At 57.0% G+C, this 24,933-nt stretch overlaps 1 protein-coding gene across 5 annotated transcripts in view; it reads left to right on the top strand.

Annotated features, from left to right (window-relative positions):
* The first annotated feature begins 603 nt into the window (after positions 1-603).
* The window catches only part of LOC113627276 (adhesion G-protein coupled receptor G1), a 62,851-nt gene continuing 38,521 nt past the window's right edge, over positions 604-24,933 (top strand). The window contains exons 1-9 of one of the 5 annotated variants that reach the window (XM_027119781.1): positions 604-1,059; positions 19,425-19,519; positions 20,011-20,433; positions 22,036-22,168; positions 22,768-22,915; positions 23,552-23,683; positions 24,034-24,150; positions 24,374-24,419; positions 24,678-24,781. In XM_027119781.1, the coding sequence (XP_026975582.1) occupies positions 19,459-19,519; positions 20,011-20,433; positions 22,036-22,168; positions 22,768-22,915; positions 23,552-23,683; positions 24,034-24,150; positions 24,374-24,419; positions 24,678-24,781 (1,164 nt within the window). In that variant the 5' untranslated portion in view covers positions 604-1,059; positions 19,425-19,458. Of the gene's footprint in view, positions 1,060-19,424; positions 19,520-20,010; positions 20,434-22,035; positions 22,169-22,740; positions 22,916-23,551; positions 23,684-24,033; positions 24,151-24,373; positions 24,420-24,677; positions 24,782-24,933 lie in introns of all 5 variants that reach the window. The other 4 variants (XM_027119782.1, XM_027119783.1, XM_027119784.1 and 1 more) reach the window with 4 other exon arrangements.

Genomic DNA, 24,933 nt, shown 5'->3' with positions numbered 1-24,933 from the left:
AGCTTCCTGACCCCCAGGGTGGCCGTGAACCTTAGCAGCGGGAGGGCAATGCTGACAGAGGCCAATGACCAGAAGGGGAGTGGGGGCGTCGGCCCGTTCCCAGATTTCTCTCTTTGAGCTTTTGGAACCACCAGGAATGGTTCCTCACCTGGGCCTCAGTTTCCCCTTTGGCCCAGCAGATGGACTGGGCGGCCATTTCCAGAAGCCCCTGGGGTCTCAGAATCCAGATCTTGAGTCTTGGAATGTTGAAACTGTGAGTGCTCGGGGGAGCACTGAGGTGGATCCCCTTGCCGGGGGGACTAGCGGAGGCTCAGGGAGGAGTCAGGTCAGGTGGCCAGTTGTGTGTGGCCTGGCTGGCCGCGTGCCAGGCTGCTTGACACCCCCCTTCCCGGCGTGCCTTCCGCCCTGCTGGTCAGCGCCGGCTCCTGCCTGCTGCCCAGGAGGCTGGGCTTTCTTTCAGGAAAGGGCCGTTGTTGCCGGGCCTGGGTGCGGGGTCAGGGTGGGGGGGGCAGCATCGGGGTGGCCTGTTGCCATAGCAACCCTGGCCTCTCGGCGGGAACTCTGTGGAGAACAGCCCTGGGGAAGTAACAGATGGAGGACGAGGAGGAAGACTTATCTCCGACCAGCATCCGTCCATGAAGCCTGGCACCTGTCTGCCTGGATCGGGGGCGGGTGAGGCTGAAGTGCCCCCCTTGCCCAGAGCTGAGTCATGGGCATCCCCCAGTGTCCCCGCCTCGGCTCTCTCAGCCCTGCCCCCTCCCAGCCTCCCTCTGAGAAATCTGTGACTCACGTATGGTCCCGTCATCCCCAGCCGAGCTGGGAGGAGGGAGGAGCCCAGCTGGGGCAGGAGGGGGGTGTCCCCCGACCCAAAAACACAAGCCGGTGCGTCTCCGGGCTCCACACTGGCTGCCTGCCTTGCCCTGTCTCAGGAGAGGGGCTGGGAGCCTCCACACTCACCAGCTCTCTCAGAAACGGGACCACAGCTGGCAGGTTAAGCCTCGGAGGGGGATCTTGAAAGGCGGTTCAGCTGCCCGGCCCCGCGCAGGACCTTCTACCCAGGTACCAGATCAAGGGCATGACGGCAGGAGGGAGGAGGGATGGGAGTGTGTGCAGCAGAGGGTGGGGTGGCAGTGGACCGGGGCGCCGAAGTCTTGGTATCTGGGTGGGAGCTAGCCCACGAGAGCAGTGCTGTGCAGGGTCTCTAGAGTTGGGGGTGGATGGACGGGGAGACGCCTGGGAAGGGGATGGGCCTGAGAGGATGGAACCTCTCAGAGCCACTAGCCATTTGTTAGCTGGGGAAACTGAGGCTCAAAGTGATAGAGTCCCTGGGCGCTGCAAGCTGGGTCTGCTCTGTGGGTGGTGAGATACTGACTGTGCTCTCCTGCCCCCACTGTACAGATGGGAGAACCAAGCTTGTGAGAGGACAGGGGCCTTACCTAAGGTCACAGAACAAGCCAGCCTCCCGCCTTGGGGAGGAAAGGATGCTGCCGGGGGCTGAGCATGGGCACGTGAGGGCAGCCTCGCCTCAGCTGCCCGGATGCTGCATCTGGGGCCCCCCAGTGAAACAGGGGCAGTCTGGCTCTTCATGGCCCGGGCCACCTTTAGGAGGAGATGGTCCTGGCAGTGGGGTCTGAACATGAGGGACCTGGGATGAGAGAGAACGTCCAGGAAACCAGCAGCAGTAGATGGGGAAGCAGCGGCTGAGGGCTGGAGCGCTCCCTGCTTGCTAACCGCCAGACCCCAGGCCCCCGTCTGCCCGGTGCTGATAGGGCTTCCCCACCTGGGAACTGCTGGTTCCTCTCCTCCCCGCCTCCCCAGCCAGCCTCCTTCCTGTGGTAACGAGTTGGGGTCTCTCATGGCCCCGTGGGAAGGGGCTGGTGTTCATTCTACTGAGGCAGTGGGGGGGGGGCGGCGTGAGTTAAGGCAGGACCCTCTCACCTGCCCCACTCCCATCCTGCCTTGGAGCAGCTCTGGCCTGGGCTAGGTGGGGTGGGGAGGAATAGCCTTTGTGGCTCTAGAGGGCCAAAGAAGTTTTGTTTTTTTAAAAAATAAATTTATTTATTTTATTTACTTATTTTCGGCTGCGTTGGGTCTTCGTTTCTGTGCGCGGGCTTTCTCTAGTTGCAGCGAGCGGGGGCTGCTCTTCGTTGCGGTGCGCGGGCTTCTCATTGCGGTGGCTTCTCTTGTTGCGGAGCACAGGCTCTAGGTGCGCAGGCTTCAGTAGTTGTGGCACGTGGGCTCAGTAGTTGTGGCTCGCAGGCTTAGTTGCTCCACGGCATGTGGGATCTTCCCAGACCAGGGATTGAACCCATGTCCCCTGCATTGGCAGGCGGATTCTTAACCACTGTGCTACCAGGGAAGTCCCAGAAGTTATTCATATAAACAATTATTGAGCACCTACTGTGTGCCTGGTACTGTTCTAGGGAGGGGGGACACAGCAGCGAATGAGACAAATGAGGTGTGGGTGGTCCAGAGCCAAGTCCCTGCCCGCTTGCTGCAGATACCCTGAGGGCAGAGGGTTGATTCCTCTCGATTGGAGGCTGAGTGGGGAGAAGCGTCTCGGGTCAGTGAGAGCCACCAGCTGCTGAGTTGGTTCCCCAGAGCCCAGGCCAGGGGTCCCGTGAGGTCTTCCCTGCCAATATCCAGGGCAGGACTAGATCTTGGGACCAGATCTGAGTCCCTTTACTGCAGGGACTCTAGGGACCTGAGATGCAGCCCCACCTTGGTCATAGCATCACCGTGGCCGCCTTGCCTTGCCTCTGTCTCTGGGCCTCAGTTTTCCCAGCTGCTAAGTGGGCATGTGGGGTGGGTTAATAGCTGCCCTGCCTGCCGTGGTCCTGGTCTTGGCTCCGAGAACGTCAGGGTCGTGAAGGACGCCTCTCCAAGTGTGGTGTGGGAGGCGGAGGCTGTGCTAGGGAGGCTGCACTGTTGTGCTGGCTTTGGTGCCCTGGGCCACTGGGCAGGACCTGGTCAGCCTGGCCGGGACACCCTCATCTTGCCAGGGACACAAACAAGGCAGGATCTGAGGCTGACGAGTGAGATAAGCTTGCTGGTGGAGGAGGAGAGAACCTCCTGACCTGGGAGGACCCGGAGGCTCTGCAGAGGGCCCAGAGTCTGGCCTTGAGTGCTGGTGGGGAGGGGAGGAGGGTTTGGTGTACACGTATGGGGATTGGAGGGAAGAGGCGGGCAGCATTCCTGGCAGAGGAAGCTGCATGGGAAAAGGTTTGGGAATGATGAGAACTGTGGGGAGTGGGGCAGGCAATGGCACTGGAGACCCGGCATGCGTCATTTTGGGGACCTGGAGTGCCAGGCTGGCAGGTCCCAATCTGCTCTCAGGGGAAGAGATGGTGGGAAGACTTGGGTGGTACTGCAGCCAGGCCAGGTGGGTGCCAGGTGGGGTCTGGGTGCCCAGGATGCCACCCCAGCTGGGTAAGGAGGGCAGGGTTGTGATGCAGGGCTGACCTGGTTGCCCCAGGCCCGAGGCTTCTACTTGGAGGGCAGCTTCATGGCTGTGGGGATAGAGAGGGGCGGTGGTCGCCCAGCCCAGGAGAAGGGCAGGTAAAAGAGGGGCCGGGGCTGTGGCCGGGTCTGTGTGTAGTCGGGGTGGCCTTCCCAGCGGGGCCCGGCATGACAGATTTGGGAGGGGCAGGACAGGGACAGCCATGAAGGGGGCCACACGGACGGTGCTCTCGCTGAGCCGGGCCCCAAGTCACTTCATCCTCCGCAAGAGCTGCGTGTGGGTGATGGGTGGTGGGACTGCGCCCCTTTCAGGGATGCAGTGAAGAGTCAGGGGCAGGGCTGGTGAGAGTGGTGGGGGAAATGTGGCAACACAGCCCAAATCTCAGTGCTGCCAGCCCACCCAGAGCCAGAGCAGTCTCAGCACCCCAGCCCGACCCGGGGTGGCCCTGTGGACCTTTCTTCTGACTCATAGCAGATGGGGCATCACATGAGCAAACGCAGCAGCTGGGGGGACCAGGACCCCGGGGACCAGGCAGATGGCAAGTGGGGGCAGGGCGGGGCTGGCACAGAGGGACCTCACAAACGGGGTGGGGTGGGGTCCTGGCTGGGCCCCAGCCTCCCAGGCTTGCCCTCCCCCAGTCTGGTTCTCACGCCCCATCAGGAGTTCCTTGAGACCCATGGGGAACCCTGCAGATTTGGGGGTCAGGACAGGGCTGCTGAAGGGGAGAGCTTGGGACATACATTTTCTGATCCCTGCCTGGTGCCTGCGCTGGCACCAGTGGGTTGAGACACCCCCTGGAGGCCCCTCAAGCCCCCAGCTCTCCCTGGTTCCCTGGTGGCTCGGCTGGGCTAGAACAGTCCTGGACCCTCCCTGCCCTCAGACTCTGCCGGGCCCTAGGCTCAGCGCTTTGCACACATGTTTTTGTTTTGTTTTGTTTTTTGGCCATGCCATGTGACCTGTGGGACCTTGGTTCCCTGACCAGGTATCGAACCCAGGCCCCCTGCATTGGAAGCACGGAGTTGTAACCACTGGACCGCCAGGGAAGCCCCTGCACACACATTTATTCCTGCCAGGCACAAGCTCCTGATGTGCCCATTTTAGAGATGAGGACACTGAGGCACAGGAGGCCTACCCAGGAGTGACCTCTTATCTCCAGAGTCTGGGCTCTTTTCACTGTGCTCTCCTGCCCCCCTCAGTGGGGAGGGGGCTTCTCAGCCAGGCCAGAGTCTATGCTGGGGGCCCGCGGACATGTGCCCTTGTCTTGAACCCCATCCCTGCCGCTCCTAAGCCCATGCTCTTCTGGGGCGACAGGACCCACAGAGATAGCAACGCTGCTTGTCTGGGGAGAATTTTGTTCCTCTCGGGTTGTGTGAACTTGGGCGTCGCCTCATTTTCCTCATCTGGAAAAAGCAGATAACATAGTGTCTACTTCAGGGGGCTGTTTTGAGCGTCAAGGTGTTAATGCAGTAAAGTGTTTACAACAGCACATGGCCCATATGTTAGCCTTTACTATTAGGATCTCCCCCTTGGGCAAATGGGCGCACTGAGGCCCGGAGATAACGTGTAATAACTTGGGGGCAGTTCTTCCTGCCTCCCCGCCCTAAGGGAGCTGGAGCCACCTGGGCATCAGCAGGACTCTGCCCACCCCCACCTGCAGCCTGACTTGTGCTTTGGTGGGGAGGCCAGGGTGGTGGGAGTTGGGCTGGCGCCGGCTCAGGCAGTTTGTGGTGCACTTGGCAGTTCCAGGCAGGCCGAGATAAAAGCTGAGCCCTGGAGGAGCTGGCAGGGCTTCCAGGCACCGGGGAACAGGCCTCTGCATTAGAGGAAGATGGCCTGGGGGTGGGGGCCTCTCTGTCCGGGAGCCAGTCCCGCTCCAGTGCCCTGAAAGGCCGGTGGTTAGAGCAGAAGGCGTGAGGCAGGAGGGTGTGATGGAGGAGTTGGGAAGGGGGATGTTCACCTCCCAAATTATCAGGGAGCCGATGCTGCCCCTCACTCTCCCTCATCCAATAGGCCTGCGCCTGGTAGATGCGTGCCTGGCCTCGTTGTGGGACTTCCATCTCCCACACACCTGCATGTGGCATTGCCTGGCGAGAGCTGTGGGCAGTGGGCAGGGCCAGAAGGAATCCTTGTGCGATTTCCTCAAAGCTGTACTTATCCTTTGTCCATGACCATACCTGGTGCACTCTCACGGGGCTATGCACACACCCCAGACCAGATGGGCAGAGTCTCTGCTCCGTCTCCTTGGCTGGCAGCCAAGAATGTGCAGGTCCCAATACCTGGGCCGGGCCCTGGTGCAGCGCACGTCGCCATTTGTACCGGAAAGGACAGCCAGTGTCTCCTCAAGGAAACCCTGCGCCGGGTGTCAGCACACCCAGGAGTCTGGCCTCTGCTCCCCCAACCTGGGTTTGGGGAACCGGAGTTGGGAGCTGTAGTAACTGTTGTCCAGGTAGGATGGGGATGCTTGCAGACCCCAGGAGCCTAGGGATGAGGGTCTGGCTCCTGGGCTGCGATGCCTTGGACCCACGGCACATCCTCTTGGGCCTCGTGCCATTCCCTAGAGAGGTTGTCACCTCCTCTCCATGTCCTGCAGATTCCAGTGCTGCAGATGGGGTGCCGTGTGAGACAATGGGGGCAGCACGGGCAAAGGAGCGCACAGAGCTGGGTGTGGGTCCAGTTTCATCAGCTGTGTGACCCCACCCGGGAGAAGCCAGCTGGGAGAGTGGCTTCTCTCTGAGCCTCAGTTTTCCCAGTTGTAAAATGGGCTTAATAATGCCCACCGCTCACAGCGTGGCTGTGTGCATTGCAGGAGGCCAGGTGCACATCGTGTAGTTCGTGCTCCCGTGTGGTTCCTGTCACTGCCCCAGCTCCCTCATGAATCTCTGCAGGCTGGTTCTTGGGATACACCTGCCCCCAGGTGCCTGGACCCCAGGATCCTCCCTGGCCACAGGCACGTGCCATTTCCCCTCCTTGCTCCACCTTAGGGAGCCCACGGGGAGTCCAGACAGAAGCTTTGGCATTTGCAGCAGTGGGAATGTGACCCACCTTCATCAGCAAATCCCATGCCTGGGCCTCCTCTAGCCCTGGGCCCCAGGAGCAGGTGGTTGAGGGGTGTGGCGGTGGTTACTTTGCCTTCATGTAGAGAGAAAACTCAAATTTTGATCACAGATTCAGATGGGATCTCAGACCTCAAATAATCCAGCACCTGCAAAAGTATGTCTGTGGTCCCATTGATTTAGGAAAGCCTTGTGCGCCCAGGCTTCTGCACTGCAGGACTTCTTAAGAGCCTTTACCAGGTGGCTCTGTATTGGACGTGAAGTTTCGGGTCCTGTCCTGGCTCTTAGGCTGTGCACAGTCTTGGGAGCTCCTCTCTGGCCAAGCACCTGGCAAAGGTGTATATGCCCCTAATCCCATCGGAGGCTGGGGAGTGGGGACAGCTCAGTGCTGGAATCTCCCTGCCCTGAGCATCAGGAACTGGCTCCGATTGGGAAGAGGCTTGGAGCCGGCCTGGCCTAGTCAGAGTCCCAGCTCTGTCTCATTCACTCATTCATTTATTAACTAGCTGTCATTGAGCATCTACCGTGGACCAGGCACTGTGGTACTAGGTACTGGAGATATGAGTGATGAGCAAGATGGATGAGACAGAGCAAACATGGAGAAATGGATAACAAGCACATTGCAGGGTCATTTCAGACAGTGTGAAGTGCTGTAAAGTTTATAAGATACGGTGACATGGAAGAGAGTGATGAATGGGGAGGATAATTTTGGTTGGGTTGACATTGGAAAGCTTAGGAGAGGGGACATTTGAATTAAGACCCGAGAAGGAACCAGTCAGGGAAAGAACCCCGAAAGAATGTTCTATGTTGAAGGGAAAGCATGTGCAAAGGCCCTGAGGTGTGTCTGAGAATAGAAAGAAGGCTCGTGTGCTGGAGTTGGTGAAAGCAAGGAAGACGTAGGGTGGCGTAAGGTGGAGAGATTGGAGGGGGGTCGCTAGCTTGTTTTTTTGGCAGTCGTGCTGCTCCGTGAGCGTCAGTCATCTGATTTATGAGGCTTACCATTTTGTCCCCGACCTCCACGCTGGTCAGGAGCGTTGTGGGTGTTAGATGAGGATAGTCAATCTCTCTGGCAGAGACTTGGTTCTGGGCAGCCCTGCGTTATTGTAGGTTTTAAAAATTATTGTCATTACAAGTGCTTAGTGACTATGGGTGGAACCGGGGATCCTGTGCCTCTGTTTCTCTGCGTGTCACTGCAGTTAGTGAGCGCCAAGTGTGTGTACAAGGCCAGGGGTGCCCCATCTGTGCCCTCCCTCTGGCTTCACTGAACCACAGTCCCCCGCCAGCTCCTTTTAAGTGTAGGATCTTTTGATCCAACAGTGATTGCCTTCTCTGGCCCAGCAGGCCCTGGAATCCTTTCCAGGCAAAGGTTCCACTGAGAACAGGAACTCCTTTCTTTGCTTTCTTTTCCTCTTCCTCTGGGGGCCAAAAATAGTGCCTGAATAGGACACAGCTCTGGGCCGGCAGCGAGACAATAGCCGCCTCCTGGCTCTGGTCCGTCGGTGGGGGAGGAGGTGGTGTTGGTGCACGGGCACACCATCCCAAGGACCCCAGCCCCTGCTGCTTTTCCCATGGCCTCGGCCAGAAAGCATCCCAGGGCCCCTTGGAGTGTGATTGCCAAAGGGATTCCTGCTTTTTCTGGGGAAGTGCTCTGAAGACCCTGGGCCCCTGAGCAGCCCCACTCTACCTCCTGATCTGCTGCTGGTCTGGAGCTGAAGGCCTCAGTGGGGGCGCCCGACGGCCCTGGTTCTCTTCTGGGCCCTGGGTTCTCATGGGGCCACCCCATGGCTTTGATGTCCTTTTCCCTTTGACTCAGTGGCTACGAAAGACGTTTTAGAGATCAAAGGGATGTGTCCTCTTCAGATGAGGTGAGCTCCCTGTCACTGGAGGTGATCAAATAAAGTTTGGATGTGCACTGCATGGGGGGGTGGGATTAATCAAGCATCAGATGGATATTGGGTCTTGATGTCTTCGTGTCTCAGAGGAGATCATGGGTTGAATTCCATACACCGCTCTTACCAGCTGGGTGGTCTTGAGCAAGTCACATCATGTTCCTGAGCCTCTCTCTCCGCATCTGTAAGATGGGTTCAACAGGGCTAACCTCGCAGAGTGGTGGGAATGGATCTCCAGAATGCTCAGTGTAGTGCCTGGCACATAGGCAGGGTTTCAGAAGCTTTGCCTCTGTTCTCCTCTCTCCCCAGACTGGTACTCACTCTGGGGTACAGAAAGGACCCACTCTTGCCCCCAGGGAACTCTGGAGGAAAGCCAGGGGGAACCCCCAGCCCCAGGGCTGACTCAGAAAGAAGATTCCTGGTGAATTGTGGCAATCTGGGAAGGCTTCCTGGAGGAGGTACTCCCCTAAGATGCTTCCAGGGAAGTATTGTGCACATTCTGTGCTCATGGCAGCCAGTGGTGGAGATTAGATGGGTGTCTAGTGTGGGTCAAGGCCAAGGCCACAAGCTGGCAGCCTTCAGGGGCAAATGTAGCTGATAGTAGGCATTTTTCATCACAGGGGTAGCCCCCACTAGTGTTCTAAAAAGATTTGGTTTTTAAGTCAATATTGACAAACATAGGCAGGTGTCCGCCAACGTACCCCATAATCTGGTGTCCTAAACTCTGCCTTTCTTCCTGCCAGCTCCCTACCTGGCCAGCATCCAAGTAAGGGGACTTGGGCACAGGACAAGTCAGGGCCTGCGCTGTGCTGGGTTGGAGCTGGGCAGTGACGTAGTCCCTGCAGCTGCCAACGGTTGCCAGGGCAACGGTTGCCAGGGGCTGCTGTCACCTGCGCCCCTTTTCCCGGGTTGGCGGCTGGGACTTGCAGCCCGTCTTCCCAGGCTGCCCGCTTTGTTTGAGGCTCTGGTGAGGGGGGCGGGGACCGAGGCTGGGGAGGCTCAGCTTCAAAGTGCCCGTCTGGCCTCTTGAAGTGGGGAGAAACTGACCCACCACCCCAGCAGGCTGCATCCTGCAAACAAGGCGAGCCCTTGGCTCACTCATTCACGCTCTTTATGTATTTATAATCCACTTGATGACACGAAGGAGGAATCCAGGTATGATTCTTCCCCTCCTCCCGCCATTGCTCTCATTCGTGCTCCCGCTCCCCTCTCCTCACCAAATCCCCGCTTCTTATCCCCTCTCCCCTTTCCCTTGTTCACCCCCCTCCCCCTCCATCTCTCTTCCCCTGTATCATCATCTTCTCCCTCCTCCTCTCCCCTCCATTTCCCCTCCATCCCCCTTCCCCCTCTCCCTTCTTCCCAACACTGAGAACTTAGCGGATGGGTAAGGTGGGGTTGGGGCTGGGGTGACACTAGGGACCCTGGGAGAGTCAGAGATGCTACTCTGAGGGGACCTGGTCAGTGAAGCAGACAGCAGATCAGAACCACCAGGAAGTGGTTGGGGGTAAGGGCCTCACACCCCACACCCCTTCCCTCTGCCACACTCCAGCTAAAATTCAGTTTCTGGGCTGTACCCCCATCGTCAAAGACAAGCCTCTGAGGATGCTGGAAGGGGTGGTCCAGGGCCTGCAGGTGACTGAGAGTGTAGGAGTGGGGCTGGGATACGGTCCTGACAGAGCTCCAGGTCCAGGGTCCTCAGAGGAAAGTGTTCATCTCATCTCGAGGAAACACGTTTTTGGAAGCATCTTTTACTACGAATTTTAAAGAGAAGCCCTTTCTAACAGTTAGTTCCTGTCAAGGGGAAACGCTGCAAAGTCAAGAGCATGGGTTCTGGAGTCAGGCTCTGAGGCTGCACCATGAGCTGTGTGATCTCCGGCAGGTAACTTGATCTTCTAGGGCCTTATTTGTTAAATGGGCATAATGGTACTCGTCTCATAAGATTTGGGGGAGGATTAAATGTGTTTGCTTGTGTAGAGAGCTTAGAATCGAGTCTTGCATTTTCAGAGAGCTTCATGAATGCTAGCTTTGTGACCAAGATCTACTAGTGATGGCATCGTGGGTCTGCGACATTTGGTAATTCTGTTAGAGGGCAATATAGAATACTGTATTTCCACTTTTTCTGTTAGACATCCCTAACAAATTTTATATTATACTCCAATAAAAATTAATTAAAAAAAGAAAAAAAAATGCTAGCTTTGTGGCTGGAGGTGGTGAGTGCCCTGTCTGTGGGCGTGTGCAAACAGCAGTGGAGGACCCGGTGAGGCAGCGATGTGTGCTCAGAGAGCTGGGATGGGATCCTGGTCTGTGCCTTCGCCGACCTTTCCCGGAGGGAGCTGGAACCTCAGCCTCGCCCAGGCCCACTGCCCCCGTGGGGGAGGAAGCCTGGCTGTGTGTCCTGCCCACCCCTCAGCCAGGGATCTGGGACCCAGAAGAGAAGATAAAAAAGGGAGGGCTGGCGGGTGACCTTGGGAACGCTAAGGGTCCTGTGCTCCAAAGGCGGGCATTCTGCCAGGCCCGGGGGAGTCGAACTGCAGCCCCCCTCAAAATGAGCAGGGAGGTGACTGGGCTGACCTTGTAAGCCTGGCCTTGGGCAGTTCGGGAATATAGATGCTGAAGGGGAACTGCAGCCATACAGCTGAGGTCCGTCTGTGGTTTGAGAGGGAAGACAGGCTGGCCAGGAGAGGAGATGGCCAGCATCTTTTCCCTTTGCTGGCAGCTGGGAGGTAAGCCCTGCCCTTCCCTGGAAGCATCCTGAGACCCTGGGCTATGGAGAAGACAGACAGGGGACAGGGATCATAGTCACCTCCTCGACGGAGGAAGAAGCTGAGGCCCAGGGAGGGGACAGGCTGGTCCAAAGGTCTCAGGGCCAGTTAGCTGTGGAGCTGGTCCTGGACCCTATGCTCCCCCTGCTCTGGGAGTCTGCATTCCTTGGGCAGGTGCTGACTGGTGAGTGCCCTGGGGTCCTGGGGTCCAGCCTCAGCTGCTCCTCTTGGGGAGGGCTGTGGGGAGACTTGGCTGTGGGCTACAGGCTGCCCCAGGGGCGTGGAGCTGGGCAGGGCCGGCGCCACTGTCCCGGGACAGCTCGTGAGAAGTCCTGCTGCCTGAGCCCCACTCCAGACTGGGCCAGACCTGGGACCCTTCCTAATCCCTCCTCTTCCCTGAGGTTCTAGGTCTTTTCCATCCACACTCAGGTTCTGAAAGCCTTTGATTCTCAGCTCCTAGAAGCTCTTGCATTCTCGTCACCTCTTTCTCTCTCTCTCTTTTTTTCTCTCTCTCCCTCCCTCCCTCCCTTTCAGTCCCAATGTTCTAAGTGTCTCCGCTGCTTGAGGTGACTGTGGCTGGCTTTAATGGAATAGCCAATCTGGAAACAGGGATGGTAGTGCCCCTTTCCCCAAGAGCTGGTGCTGCCGGCCAAAGGGAGGTGGGATGGGGCCGAATATGACCCAGGCTCCCCCAGGACCTCTCACCTGGAAGTGTCAAAGATGGTGATGAGTTGCCCTCGGGCACATCACAGCCTAAATGGCTCCTGCAGCCCGTCTCATGCTAGTTAATGGCCTCTGGGACAGCTCGGAGGGGAGGGGAGGGGAGGGGAGGGGAGGGGGCTGGAGGCTGGGAGGGGGGATGCTGACAGGCTTCTTTTCTATGTGGTGTCAAGATTTCTGAGAGCTCTTTTTTTCATGTTGGTAACCAGTGTCCTGCAAAAGAGGATGCACCACCACATTGGGCTGGGAAACTAAGCCTGACCAAGCTCTGTAGATTTTCTTTCTGCAGGACTTATCAGAACCTTCAATGTGTTAATTCACAAGACCAAGTAGTGCCTGCAGTATTTCTCTAACTTGGGAACTAGAGCTTCTTAGGAAGTGCTTAGCAAAGTTACCTCTTGGTAAAATCAGGGAGATAGCCCCAGAGAAGGGAAGGAAGGGACTCCAGAGACCACAGTGGCTAAAAGCACGGGCTTTGAGATCTGGTAGACTGGAGTTTGAATCCTGGCTTGGCTACTTGCTCTGTGATCTTGGATATCACTTAGCCTCTTTGGACTTTCGTTTCCTTGTCTTTAACGTGGGGGCAATAATAGCATTTGTTTCACAGAGGTAAGGTGAGGATTGAACGATCATTTGGGAAAAGTGCTTTGCACGGTGCCGGGTGCAAAGTGAGCGCTTGCTGAACGGGAACTGTCATCCCCCTCACTCTTCTTCTTGGATTCCAGGGCCCTTTTCACTGTGCCAGACAGACCTCTGTTTATTCCCACTCGCCATCTGCTGTTCTGCCAGGCACTGTGTGGCTGGAGTGTGGGGGGCAGTCGGGTGAGGATGTGGAGGCCTGAGGCCCAGGGTGTGGGAACCTTCACAGAGGTGTCACAAGGCTGGCATCCCAGGGGGGAGGACTGGTGTGTGCAGAGCTTTGGAGGTGGGAACACTCAAGCCCAGGCTCATCTCTGGTGACTGTCGGTTGGCCTCTCTGAGTCCTCGTAAGCAAACACTCCAGTTCCAGATAAAGCAGGCCACCAGGTGGGTGGCTCTGGATAGCTGGCTTTCCGGGAGAACCCAGCGTCCTTTCACCTGGGCAGGTGCCCCGTTCCTCCCCTTCCCCGGTCTCCCCGCAAGGCCAGGGCCCGTCTGGGCACGCAGAGGGAGCCATGGCCCAGGGACGTGGCTGGACCAGAAGGTGTGGGGTGGTGGGCCCTGCGCGGGCGGGGCAGCCCTCCAGCGGGTCTGGTGCATGAATGTGGGACCCATCCGGGCAGTGAGCAGGCCAGGCCTTGGCATCCGCCAGCCCCTGCGGGCAGGCAGCTAGCTTAATTTTTATTCTCTTTTATTGTAGAAAAATTCCTGAAACCTGAGGTCACTCTGTTTTCCCCAGCCAGGCCAGAACACCCTTCCTGTGGGGAGTTCTGTGTGGTCACCTAGCTGGGGCCTCGGTCACCCGGCTTGCAGAGCAGGACGAGAGGGAGGAGAGAGGGGCTCCATGTGTGCCAGCTGTGCTGCCAGGAGCCACGGGCACTGCTGAGAGGCTGGCGGCTGGGCTGGGAGTGAGGCGTGGTCCGGGGTCCCACCGGCTCTGATGGGGTACCTCATTTGTTTGTTGGGTACGTGGTGTTTCTAAGTTAGATTGACATTTACAAAAGAGTTTGGAAACGACTGGTGGAGGGTCCTCTCCACCCCCGACACCACTCCTGTGGAGGAAACACCTGCGGTAGAGCCTCCGCTCTCTTCTAACGTTCCTCCTCACTGTCGCACACGTGTGGTGCACACACGCACACGTGCGCGCACACCTACATCCACACTCGTGTGTGCTTCTGCCCTCAAGGACTTCACGCTCGCCAACCCTCCCTTGGCCAAATCCTTCTTTCCTAAGGCCCTTTGCCCAGGGCTCGGGGGAGGGGCATAGCCGGCAGCTCCCTTTTGCCCCCTCTTCCCCTCCCCCCACTGGAGAGCAGTTGAGGATGGGGGCTGGAGCTGCAGAGCTGAGCTGGGTCCTCTCTCTACTGTCCCTCCCCCCGCCTCCCCCAGGAGGGCAAGACCAGGCTCACACCTGAAGACCCACTCAGGCAGGGGCTCCTTCCCCCACCCACACCCTCCTGCGCCCAGCTGTGCCTTGGGAGGCTCCTTCCAGGTTCCTGGCACCCTGCTAAATGCTGGGTGAACCAGCCAGGGAGGTGATTCATCCTCACCACCAGTGAGGTTGAGAAGAGGTACTGCGGGGAAGCAAGCTGTCCCGGACCCCGTCCAGGGCCAACCTTTCACCATCTGAGTGATTCGGGGCTGGGCCCTCCCCGCCTCTGCCTCTGTTAAACAGGACTCCTGGTGTCATCCCAGCCTTGTAAGCTGGTGGCTCTAAGCCCGCGGAGTGTCAATCAACAGGACACCCGTTAAAGCCAGACTCCCGAGCCCCACCCCAGACCTGTAGCATCTGCTCCTCCGGGTGCAGGGGCCTGTGGATCTGCATTTTAGTGAACTTCCTCGGGTGGTTCTGACCCGTCGGTGGGTTTGGGTACCTCTGATATTAACTCCTCGTGGCAAAGGGAGCACATAGGGTTGAGTGTAGGTCATGGTTGGCCCCCTTCCCTGAGCCCCACCCAGAACACAGAAGTTAGTTCTGATGGCAGATGGGCACTTAGGCAAAGCTTCATGGGGAGGGTATGTCTTCACTGAGTTTCAAAAGATGAGTTGGGTCATGGAGTTAGGAAAGGCATTCCAGACAGAGAGACAGGTTGGCCGGGGGGTGGATAAGTTTGTGGTCCACAGTGTATGTTACGGGCAGGAGAAGGAAAGGTATGGGGGCCCAGGTCCAGGTCATCTTCCTGGGGAGGTGCCTTCCCAGGAAGGGTTAACCGCAGAGCTGCCCAGGTCCTGTCCACTCAACTTCCACCTCCATCCTCCGAGGAAATGGGTTTTCCAGGAGCCTGGACTGGGCCCGCGGTGACTCGGAAGTGACTCAGGCCCCGGCGGGAGAAAGTGAGCCACGGGTGCCCTGCCTGTTTCCCCCTCCCCCACCACGAGGATGGGCAGGGCTGGGCCTGCGCAGCCGCAGCCCGGGGCCCTTCCTCCCGGGCCCAGCCAGCCCTGGGGATGGGCAGCCGGGGAGTCTCGGCTTAAAGGAGCCCTGGTCCCCTCCGCTCTGCCTGGATCCTTGGGGACTCTGTGGTGGTGGCCCCCATTGTGTCAAGCTGGGCCAGACTGTTTTGTTCCCTGTGTTTACGGAAGGCCTGAGGTCAAGGGCAGCTGCTCCAGAAGGGGAGCTGGGGGATGGGGGCATCCCTAGGGGGCTCGGCCCCCCAAATCCTCTCTCCCAGGCTGGAGTTATCTGCACTGCCTGTGGTCTTGGCTGACCCCGGCCCCACCATTTTTCTCTCCTTTTCTTTGGGGCTCTCCCAAAGCCAGGGGGGCATGCATCTCTAGAAACTGACAGTGCCAGCGCTGCAAGGAGTTCTCTAGGGTGAGACTGAGGTCTGTGTCTTGGCTCCACTGGTGGAGATCTCGGAACAGATGGCCCTTCCCTAGTCTCAGTTTCCTGATCTGTAAAATGGCAAAACAGTAGGACCGGCCTTACAGGGTGGCTCTGAGGATTCCTTGGTAACGTAGATGGTGCCCCAGTTGAGCTCTCCTGTCCTTCAGAGGCTTCTGGGGACAGGCTCAGTTCCAGGCTGCGAGGAGGGAAGTTTTCTGGGTGGGGTTTCAGTCTTCCCGGAAAGGAAATTCATGCTCTAAGAATTTCCCATCAAGGTGCTTTGGAAGTTGAGCTGGCTGTGGGGGCCCCGAGGGGATTACATGGAGGGTGGGAGGGAAGGTGTAGGAGTAGGAACCTGTGACAGGCCCAGGGGTTGATTGAGGGGCACGCATGAGCTGGTCAGGAAGGATACAGAGATATCTAGCTGACACCTATGGTGCGTGCCGTGTGCATGGCCCTGCTCTAAGTCCTCTACAGGTATCAATTCATTTAATTCTCACAACGACCCTTGCAGGAGTCTCAATTTTTATTCCTATCTACAGGTGATGAGAGTGAGGCCCAGAGAGGGTGAGTAACTAGCCCAAGGATACACAGCTATTGAGTAGGGGGACTGGGATTTGAACCCAGACAGTCTGCCTCCAGAGTCTACTAAGGGTGGGTTAAAGGAAGCCAGGCAGTCCCTCCCCTCAAATCCCAAGAATGTCCATAGGACTAGAGTTGTTCACCTTGGAGTGGCTATTCAGGTTGCCAAGGTAGAGTGGGGATGAGCCAGGAATGTCAGGTCATGCCATTGATCCCTGTCTGTTGGAATCATGGTAGTTCACAGTGGTGCAGCCTCACTTGTATCCCTCCAGTGATGGGGAACTCACTCTCTGTTTCCACCTTTTTGCTCTCAAAGGAATCAGTCCAGGAGGATTGATGAAAGCAGATGATTCTGCCCTGTCCTGGGCCCTGTATACCGATAGTGGTAGCTTACTTTGAAGGTCAGTGGGCCGGAGAGATACATGGATTCTGGCCAGCTCCATCCTTGTTTTCTGTATGATGTCAGGAAATCACTGGCCCTCTCTGGGCCTTGAATCCAAATGCCATAGATGGAAAATTGGGGCCAAATCTGCAAAGTGATTGTGAGCTCTGAGTTCAGAAATATAAAGCAGGGGTCAAAGCAGGGGTCGGGGGTGTCATTTGGATTGGGGATCAGATGTAGACAGCGACAGCGACCGGCAGAAAAAAGAAGGAAAGAGAAAGGGTCCAGGAGAGACATGTTTCTGTCCCTGGATGCTGGATTTCCTTTCACTGGTCTGGAGTGGCAGTTCAAAAGGAGCCAAAATGGGAGACACTGCTTTGGAAAGATCCCCAGTGTTCTCCTTACTTGCAGCAAGTAATAAATCAATCCTTCTCCCTAAAAACAAAAACACCAAAAACCAAAAAAAAAAAAACCCCAACAGGAGCCAAAATGCTCAGAGAGGACGCAGAGTGAAACCTTAAATATCACAATGTAGGAAACAGCGGCCATTCCCCCAAACACTTTCACATCCTTCCTCTCAGGGGTCTTGTGATGTCACCAGGGCAGGATGATGAAGCCAACTGACCAATGATTAGACTGACCAGGCCCTAGAAATTGGGGTTCCATTACACATGGTGGGACACTGGAGACGGGCTCTAGCTTGAGGGGGCCAGCTTTGTTCAGGGAAGGCCCAGCCCAGGAAGGAGACAGTGAACTCCTGCATGGACCACCCCTCCATTTAATGCTGCCCTTAAATATTCCATCCAAAAGCTACTTCTTCCTGGAAGCCCTCCTTGGTTTCCTCCCAAAGTCAAACTCCTCTCATGCCCCATAGTTGCCAGGCTTCCTTTTGTCTGGCTTGTGGCAGATGATTGCATCTGTCACCACAGCCATATGTAGTGCCTCACAGGATGAGGATGGCTGTTCGTGACTGCCAGCACCCAGCTCAGTCATAAGGCCAGCTGGCAGTGGGGAGGCCAAGCCACCCAGCATCTCTCTATAAGTACCAGGCACGCAGGTTCCCTGCCAGGCACTACAGTCCTGACCAGGCAGGGAAAGCCCTTGGTGTCTGGAACAATCTTGGGCAAGTCATTTAATTCATTGGATCTCAGGTTCCCTGTCTGTGAAATGGGCCAATGGTAGGGCTGACTTCACAGGGTTGGAATGAAGATTAATACAGGTATAGGGGTGAGGGGGGTGGGTCAGCACAGGCTGGAAGGTAGTAGGTACTCAGCTAATAGAGGCTGGGGGTGGGGGCATTCTACAAGAGGATGGGGCTGAGGGGAACTGGATCTCCCCCGACTTGGGCCACACTATGTCTCCCGGCCAGACTGGGACGTCCCCCTGCCTTTCCAGCTGCCCTGGGAACTGGCTCCCCCTGGTGGCCATAACAGGAAGTGCCTGTCTCCTCTATCCCCTGGCTGTAGAGGGCGCTGTGGCTGCACTGATCCTTCACTCCATTTCCCTCACTGTCCACCTGCCCAGCGACCTCCGTGCACACTAGGGCCTGTGCACAGAGATGGATCAGCAGCTCCCTGGCTAGCACCAGGAGGAGGGATGTACCATCCTGCACCTCCCAGAGTTGGCTAACGGGACCTTATGAAACAGAAACAGACACACAGACATAGAGAGCCAAAGGAGGCCAGGACTGACTGTAGAGGGAGTTGAGGAAGGCTTCCTGAAGGAGGTGACCTCTGAGCTGGGTCTTAGGGATGATGATGGTGAGGTTCCAGGAGGAGAGCCCTGCAAGCCCCCTTTTTCCTGTGTTTTCTTCAGGCCTGGAGGGGGCAGCATGGTTGGGGTGGTTCCTGGTGGTGCTGGGGAACCTCTCCCCCCACCGATTCTAGCCTGATTACCCCATCACTGCTGGATCTGGAGGGAGGTACTATTATTCGTCCTGTTTTCGATGACCCTTTTACAGGGTCATGCAGCGAGCAAGAGGTGGAGCTGGGACTTGAACTCAGCCACTGCCTCTTTTTAATTTTTTTTAATTTTTGCATTTTAATTTTATTTTATTGAAGAATAGTTGATTTGCAATGTATTGATTTCTGCTGTACAGCAAAGTGACTCAATTATACATATATATTCTTCTTCATATTCTTTTCCATTATGGTTTATCACAGGTTACTGAATATAGTTCCCTGTGCTGTAAAGTAGGATCTTGTTGTTTATCCATCCTATATGTAATAGTTTGTATGTACTAATCCCAAACTCACAATCTATCCCTTCCCCACCCCTCCCTTGGCAACCACAAGTCTGTTCTCTAGGTCTGTGTGTCTGTTTCTGCTTCATAGATATGTTCATTTGTGTCATATTTTAGATTCCACATATAAGTGGTAGCATATGGTATTTGTCTTTCTCTGTCTGACTTACTTCACTTGGTGTGATAATCTCTAGTTGCATCCATGTTGCTGCAAATGGCCTTATTTCATTCATTTTTATGGCTGAGTAGTATTCCGTTGTATATATGCACCACATCTTCTTTAACCATTCTTCTGTCAATGGACATGTAGGTTGTTTTCACACCTTGGCTGTTGTGAATAGTGCTGCTATGAACATAGGTGTGCATGTGTCTTTTTGAAGTATGGTGTTGTCTGGGTATATGCCCAGGAGTGGGATTGCTGGATCGTATGGCAACTCTGTTTCTAGTTTTCTGAGGAACCTCCATACTGTTCTCCATAGTGGCTGCACCAATTTACATTCCCACCCACAGTGTAGGAGGGTTCCCTCTTCTCCACACCCTCTCCGGCATTTGTTATTTGTAAACTTTTTAATGATGGCTATTCTACCTGTGTGTTGATACCTCACTGTAGTTTTGATCTGCATTTCTCTAATAATTAGCTCTGTGGAGCATCTTTTCGTGTGCCTGTTGGCCATTTGTATGTCTTCTTTTAGCCACTGCCTCTTGATGCTCAGCTCCTGGCAGCTCTGGGGAGGTCCACGGACTGTTTCCACACTTGCCTCCCCACCTCATATGCCACATCCACGCTACCCTGGCTTCTCCCTCTTCAGGGTTGGCACAGCCACCCTGTGGGTCAGGCCCTCAAGCCAACACTCCTGTCCTCTTTCAGGCGGTGACTTCTGAGGGTGACTTTGGGGAGGAAGATGGCTGCCCAAGTGCTGCTGCCAACAGTGCCGTTCCTGCTGGGTCTGCTCCTGGTTCCAGGTAGGCTTTCCTGGAGGTACCCTAGGACTTAGTTAAAATGCCATCCTTATGTCAAGGATGTCTAGGTCAGCTGCCAGCACATCCACTAACCCCTTTGGGTGGGCACAGGCCTGAGGACACAGCTTAGCAAGTGGATGATGGTACCTTGGAGAAAGGAACATGGACTGGGTTTTGGCCCTACTCACCTCTGCAGCCAGTGCATCCTTGTGCAGTACACAGCCTGCCCAATCTCTGTGGCAGGCATGGCCTCATTAAATGTTTTATTGCTATTTAAAGTATTATTTTGTCTTTGAAATTATTATTGATTTTGAGTTTGTTCTTTTCATATTTTGAAGCCAATAATCTTTGAATAGGGTAGACTCACATTTTGGAGACCCTTTGAGGTATAGGTCCTTGGAATGTGTGTGGGTCCTAGGCACTGGGCTCCTGTGTTCTGGGCCCGGAGCCTGCCCCTGGGCCCAGAGTCCCATCTGCAGTCTCTGCTTCCTCAGGTGCCCGTGGCGGGGGCCCCCGGGAAGACTTCCGCTTCTGTGGCCAGCGGAACCAGACGCAGAACAGCAGCCTCCATTATAAGCGGACATCTGAGCTGCACATCTCCATCAAGAACACTGAGGAGGCCCTCACAGTCCATGCGCCCTTCCCTGGAGCCCATGTGGCTCCTAGGTCATTCCCTCATCCCAGGGGCCTCTACCACTTCTGCCTCTACTGGAACCGCCATGCTGGGAAATTGCATCTTCGCTACGGCAAGAGCGACTTCGTGCTGAGTAACCAAGCCTCTGACCTCCTGTGCTTCCGGCAGCAGGAGGAGAGCCTGGCCGAGGGGGCCCCACTGTTCGCCACCTCTGTCAGCTCCTGGTGGAACCCCCAGAACACCAGTCTGCCCAGTGCGGCTGGCTTCATCTTCTCCTTCCACAGTAAGGCGACTTCCAGGCACAAGGAGCAGCTTGGCCGAAGGCCTGGAGGCGGGGAAGGCAAAATGCGCGGCGGGGTTAAAGCAGACGGGCCCGAATGTTCCGCAGGCAGTGGGGAGCCAGGGAAGGTGTCCGAGGAGTGGAAGTGTGTGATCCACGGTGTGCTTTGGGGAGGTTTGTGGGAAGTTAGGGGTGAGGGCGGAGGGGTGAAGTGCCATCCAGCGGCTGCGGGGAAGGCCCAGGTAGAGGACGATGAGTGAACAGGGTGGGAGCAGAGAGAATGGAGAGATGGGCCTGCGGGGAAGGCCCAGGTAAAGGACGATGAGTGAACAGGGTGGGAGCAGAGCGAATGGAGAGACGGGACTGGAGGTCAGGAGGCCGAGGAAAAATTCTGCTTCATCAGCATTACCTAGAGTGTTTATCCCCATTTCTCGGAGGAGAAACTGAGGCACAAAGTTGCACAGCTAGTGAGTGAGGGAGCCAGGATCTGAACCCAGCAGCTGACTGGCATGAGGGGATGGGGGCAGGGGTGCGGGGGAGAGCAAGAGGTCAGAGGTCAGGATGCAGCGAGACTGGAGGCTGACACTGAGGTGTGCAGACTGTGTGTCTGGCTGGGGTGTGACAGGTGTGGTGTGGCCGCTGCCTTCTATTCAGTGCTGAGTGGGGGCAGGGAGGAGGGGGTGGCCCAAAGGAGGTGGAGGCTCTACTCAGGGTCTAGGATTTCCCTGATTCTGGGGCCTTTCAGGCAGCTCCAGTTTGGGGCGGGGCTGCCATGGGATGGGGGCAAATGGCGTTGAATATGTTAGCAGCTCTGGGCCCTTGGAAATGCTGGGGGGTGGCAGCAGTGGGCCCAGATGCTGCCCAGGGCAGCAGACAGGGGCCAGGGCGGTAGATGGGGCTCCCCGCCCCCAGGCTGGGATTCTGCCCCAACCTGGGAGGGTTTAGGGCAAAGTCAGGCATAGCTGCAAATTGACTTCCTGAAGAGCAGATCTGGCCTGGCCTTATTTGGTCTGTAGAGAGTTTTTTGAAAACATGAGCCAGGGTTTTCAAATGATCTAAAAATCAGGCTTTCTGCTTTGTAAATTCAGATGGGAGCACAGGGCCTGCCTTCCTTGCTGGCATAGGGCATGCCCCCTCCCCACATGTCCTTCCTCCCGTCTGCCTACCTCATCTGAGTCCCGTCTGAGCCCTGGAGGTGCCTGAGTCTGCAGCCCTTGGGTGCATGGTACCCGGGTGGAGGGCCTGGAGCCAGCACACAAGCCCCCCGCCCCCCAGCTCCTCCTGAAGGGGGCCTGGCTGGCCCTGGGGAACTGGCCCTCCCAGCTCCCTGTGTGTGTCAGAAGCATGCCTGGGTAGGTGTGTCCCAGCCCACCCTGCTGGGGCTGGAGTTGCCGGGGGCTCCACAGGACAGAGCCCCGTCTGGCTGGCTGCAGCTCTGAGTGCCTTGGGGGAGTCCACTGCACCTCTTGGAGCCTCAGTTTCCTGCTCCATAAAATGGGGATAGAAGCTTTCAGAATCACAGGAGGGTTAACGGAGAGTGTAATGAGTGTGGCCGGGCACCTCATTCAACAGCCTTCGGTGGGTCTGTCCATCCCTCTCCCCCAGCTCCTCCCCTGAAGACCTCCCACAGCGCCTCGGTGGACACATGTGAGCTGAAAAGGGACCTCCAGCGGCTCAGCCAGTTTCTGAAGCATCCCCGGAAGAGCTCAAGGAGACCCCTGTTCACCCCCACAGACCAGTAAGTGTGGGTCCCAGTGTGTGAGGGGGAAGGAGGAGGCATCCCCCAGACCCGGGTAGGGCAGGGCAGGGCAGGGCAGGGACCTGGAGCAGGCGGCTGTATGGAAACCTCCCCTGGGGCTGGAATGTTCTCATCTTTCCATCTTCTCCGGGAGGAACTGAGATACAGCCCTGGAGGCCAAGCCCCTCCCCTGCCTGAGTCGTTAAAAACAAATGTCACACCCACCAGCCCAGGTCAGAGGCACCCAAGCCCTCCTCTCCACCAATAAAGTGAAAATGATTGACCCATTTTACAGCTCAGCAGACTGAGGCCCAGAGATGGGTAGGGCTGCTCTGTTGCACATAGTGGGTCGGTCCAGGCAGAACTGGGCCCACAACCTGATGGCCGAGTCCGAGGATAGGTCCCCACCCCCCTCCTTTCCTGTTTGCTCTGACGCTCTGGCTAACTCCCTGCCACCCCCGCAGGTCATTCTGTCTGCCCCACATTCTTTCCTGTGTATCTGCCTGAATCTCTCCTCTCCCTCTGTCTCCCTGCCTACTTGCCCGCCTGGATCCGCCCCTCACACCCAGCAGTCACCCACCCTCTCTCCCCACTGCCAGGCAGCTGCAGAGCCTGGAGTCGAAGCTGACCTCTGTGAACTTCACAGGGGACACGGTGTCCTTTGAGGAAGATCTGGTCAACGCCACGGTGTGGAAGCTCCAGCCCACAGCCAGCCTCCAGGACCTGCGCATCCACTCCCAGCGGGAGGTCAGGGGTCAGGATAGTGGCCAGGGCAGGAAGCAGATGTGGAGGCCGTGAGCACTCCCCTCCTCTGGGCCTCCGGGAGCCAGATGTGTGCTGATGAGGAAGGCCTCAGGCCCAAAGACTACCTCAGTCAGTGGCTACCCGGTGGAACTGAGGACCCTTCCTGATACAGTGGTGGGGACAGAGGTGGGGAGGGACCTGGTCCCTGCACAGGGGGCTCCTGTGGCACATCCTTGTGGACAGACAACCAACACCAAAATGCCTGTGCCTGCAGCCCTCTTGTGAGCCTGCCCTTGGTGGGCCTAGTTGGGGGCAGAGGACTACACACCCTGCCTTTCTTATCCCCCAGCACACCAGGGAGCCATAGGCAGGGTCAGTGTCTGAAGCCCAGACACCAGAATACCACGTGGTTCTCCCAGGCCCATTTGCCCCTGGGGCCCTGGGCTCTAACGACAAGCGCCCCAGCCAGCGCTGGTGCCAGGGAAAGGAGGGGTGAGAAGGGCTGTTGTGAGTCAGGCCTGGCTTCCTGGAGGAGGTGGGCTTAGAGATGGCAGCGCCCAGGAAGGCATGTGCTGGGGGGATGTGGGGGGATCTGGAGGCCCACCTCTGGCTGAGCCCCTGTGGGACTCTGGTCTGCAGGGGGAGCAGAGCGAGATCCTGGAGTACTCGGTGCTGCTGCCCCGCGAGCTCTTCCAGAAGACCAAGGGCCAGAGGCAGGAGGCTGAGAAGAGACTCCTGCTGGTAGACTTCAGCAGCCAAGCCCTGTTCCAGGTATGGGGCTGTCGTCCTCGGGCCCTCCCCCGGGGGAAAGCAGCTTCTGTCTGACGGAGAGGTGGAAGGGTAGGCATGCAGCCCAGCCCCTTCCTCCAAGAGTCCTTGTAAAGTCAGAAATCGGACAGCAACGTGCAGGTCTCCCTGGGAGATTTAGACCTGGCAGAGTGTGATTCTCACTATGGTGTAAATGACTACCCTCGCAAGAATCTTTTTCCAGAGGGAGACTCAAAATCTGGGAGCAATGTGCTGGGCAGAGACAGGAGTCTAGATGGTCTGGGGAACTTCTGAGCTTTTCTTCTCAGTCCTGAGCCCCCTCCCTACCCTCTTCCCCCACCCCATATACCTAGGACAAGAATTCCAGTCAGGTCTTGGGGGAGAAGGTCTTGGGTATCGTCGTGCAGAACACCAAAGTAGCCAACCTCTCGGAGCCCGTGGTGCTCACCTTCCAGCACCAGCCACAGCCGGTGAGTGTGAACAAAGCAACCAAGGACACAAGGGTCCCCGTTGTCCATGTCCTCCTGTCCCCCTCTCTTCTGAATCACTTGTCTTTAACAAAATGACCGACTGGCTGAGGGCATCGGCCAGTCAGGTACAAAAGGGGTGGGGCCCTGGCACTGACTCCCTCAGCCTGGCTGGAAAGGAGTAGACTGTCGTGAGACCCACTCCCCTTCTTTCCTGTCCCTACAGAAGAATGTGACTCTACAGTGTGTATTCTGGGTGGAAGACCTAACATGTGAGTGTGGAGGGGCCTCTGAGCTGGGCAGGTACCTGGAGGCAGGTACCAGGGGGTCCTGGAAGGTGGGGGAGATGGAGTTAATCAAGGGGGGCTTCCTGGAGGAAGGTGAGCTTTGAAGAGGGAGTGATGTCAGGCTAGGGATCTGCGGAGGGGAGCAAAGGCTCAGAAGAGTGATGCAGTCGTGCATTTGTGGGGTATAGTGGGGTGCTGGGGTGCTGGGCTTGATCTCAGAGCCCCATGCTGGCCCCTCCTCAGTGAGCAGCCCCGGGAGCTGGAGCGATGTGGGCTGTGAGACCATCAGGAGAGAGACGCAGACGTCCTGCCTCTGCAACCACCTGACCTACTTTGCAGTGCTGATGGTGCGTGGCCCCCTCCTTCCCTGCTCCCACACACAGGCTGGGTTCTTGCTGTGCGGCCGCCACTTCTCGCATATATGTCATCCATTCCTCACAACAAGCCCCGAGGTGACTCCTGTTGTTGTCCCATGTTATAGATAAGGAAACTAAGGCTC

The sequence above is a fragment of the Aethalodelphis obliquidens genome, unplaced genomic scaffold (assembly GCF_003676395.1).
Source record: "Aethalodelphis obliquidens isolate GAN/ISIS:26980383/991018 unplaced genomic scaffold, ASM367639v1 scaffold20, whole genome shotgun sequence".
In the NCBI taxonomy this organism is placed as follows: domain Eukaryota; kingdom Metazoa; phylum Chordata; class Mammalia; order Artiodactyla; family Delphinidae; genus Aethalodelphis; species Aethalodelphis obliquidens.
This window is presented reverse-complemented; position numbering and strand designations above follow the sequence as displayed.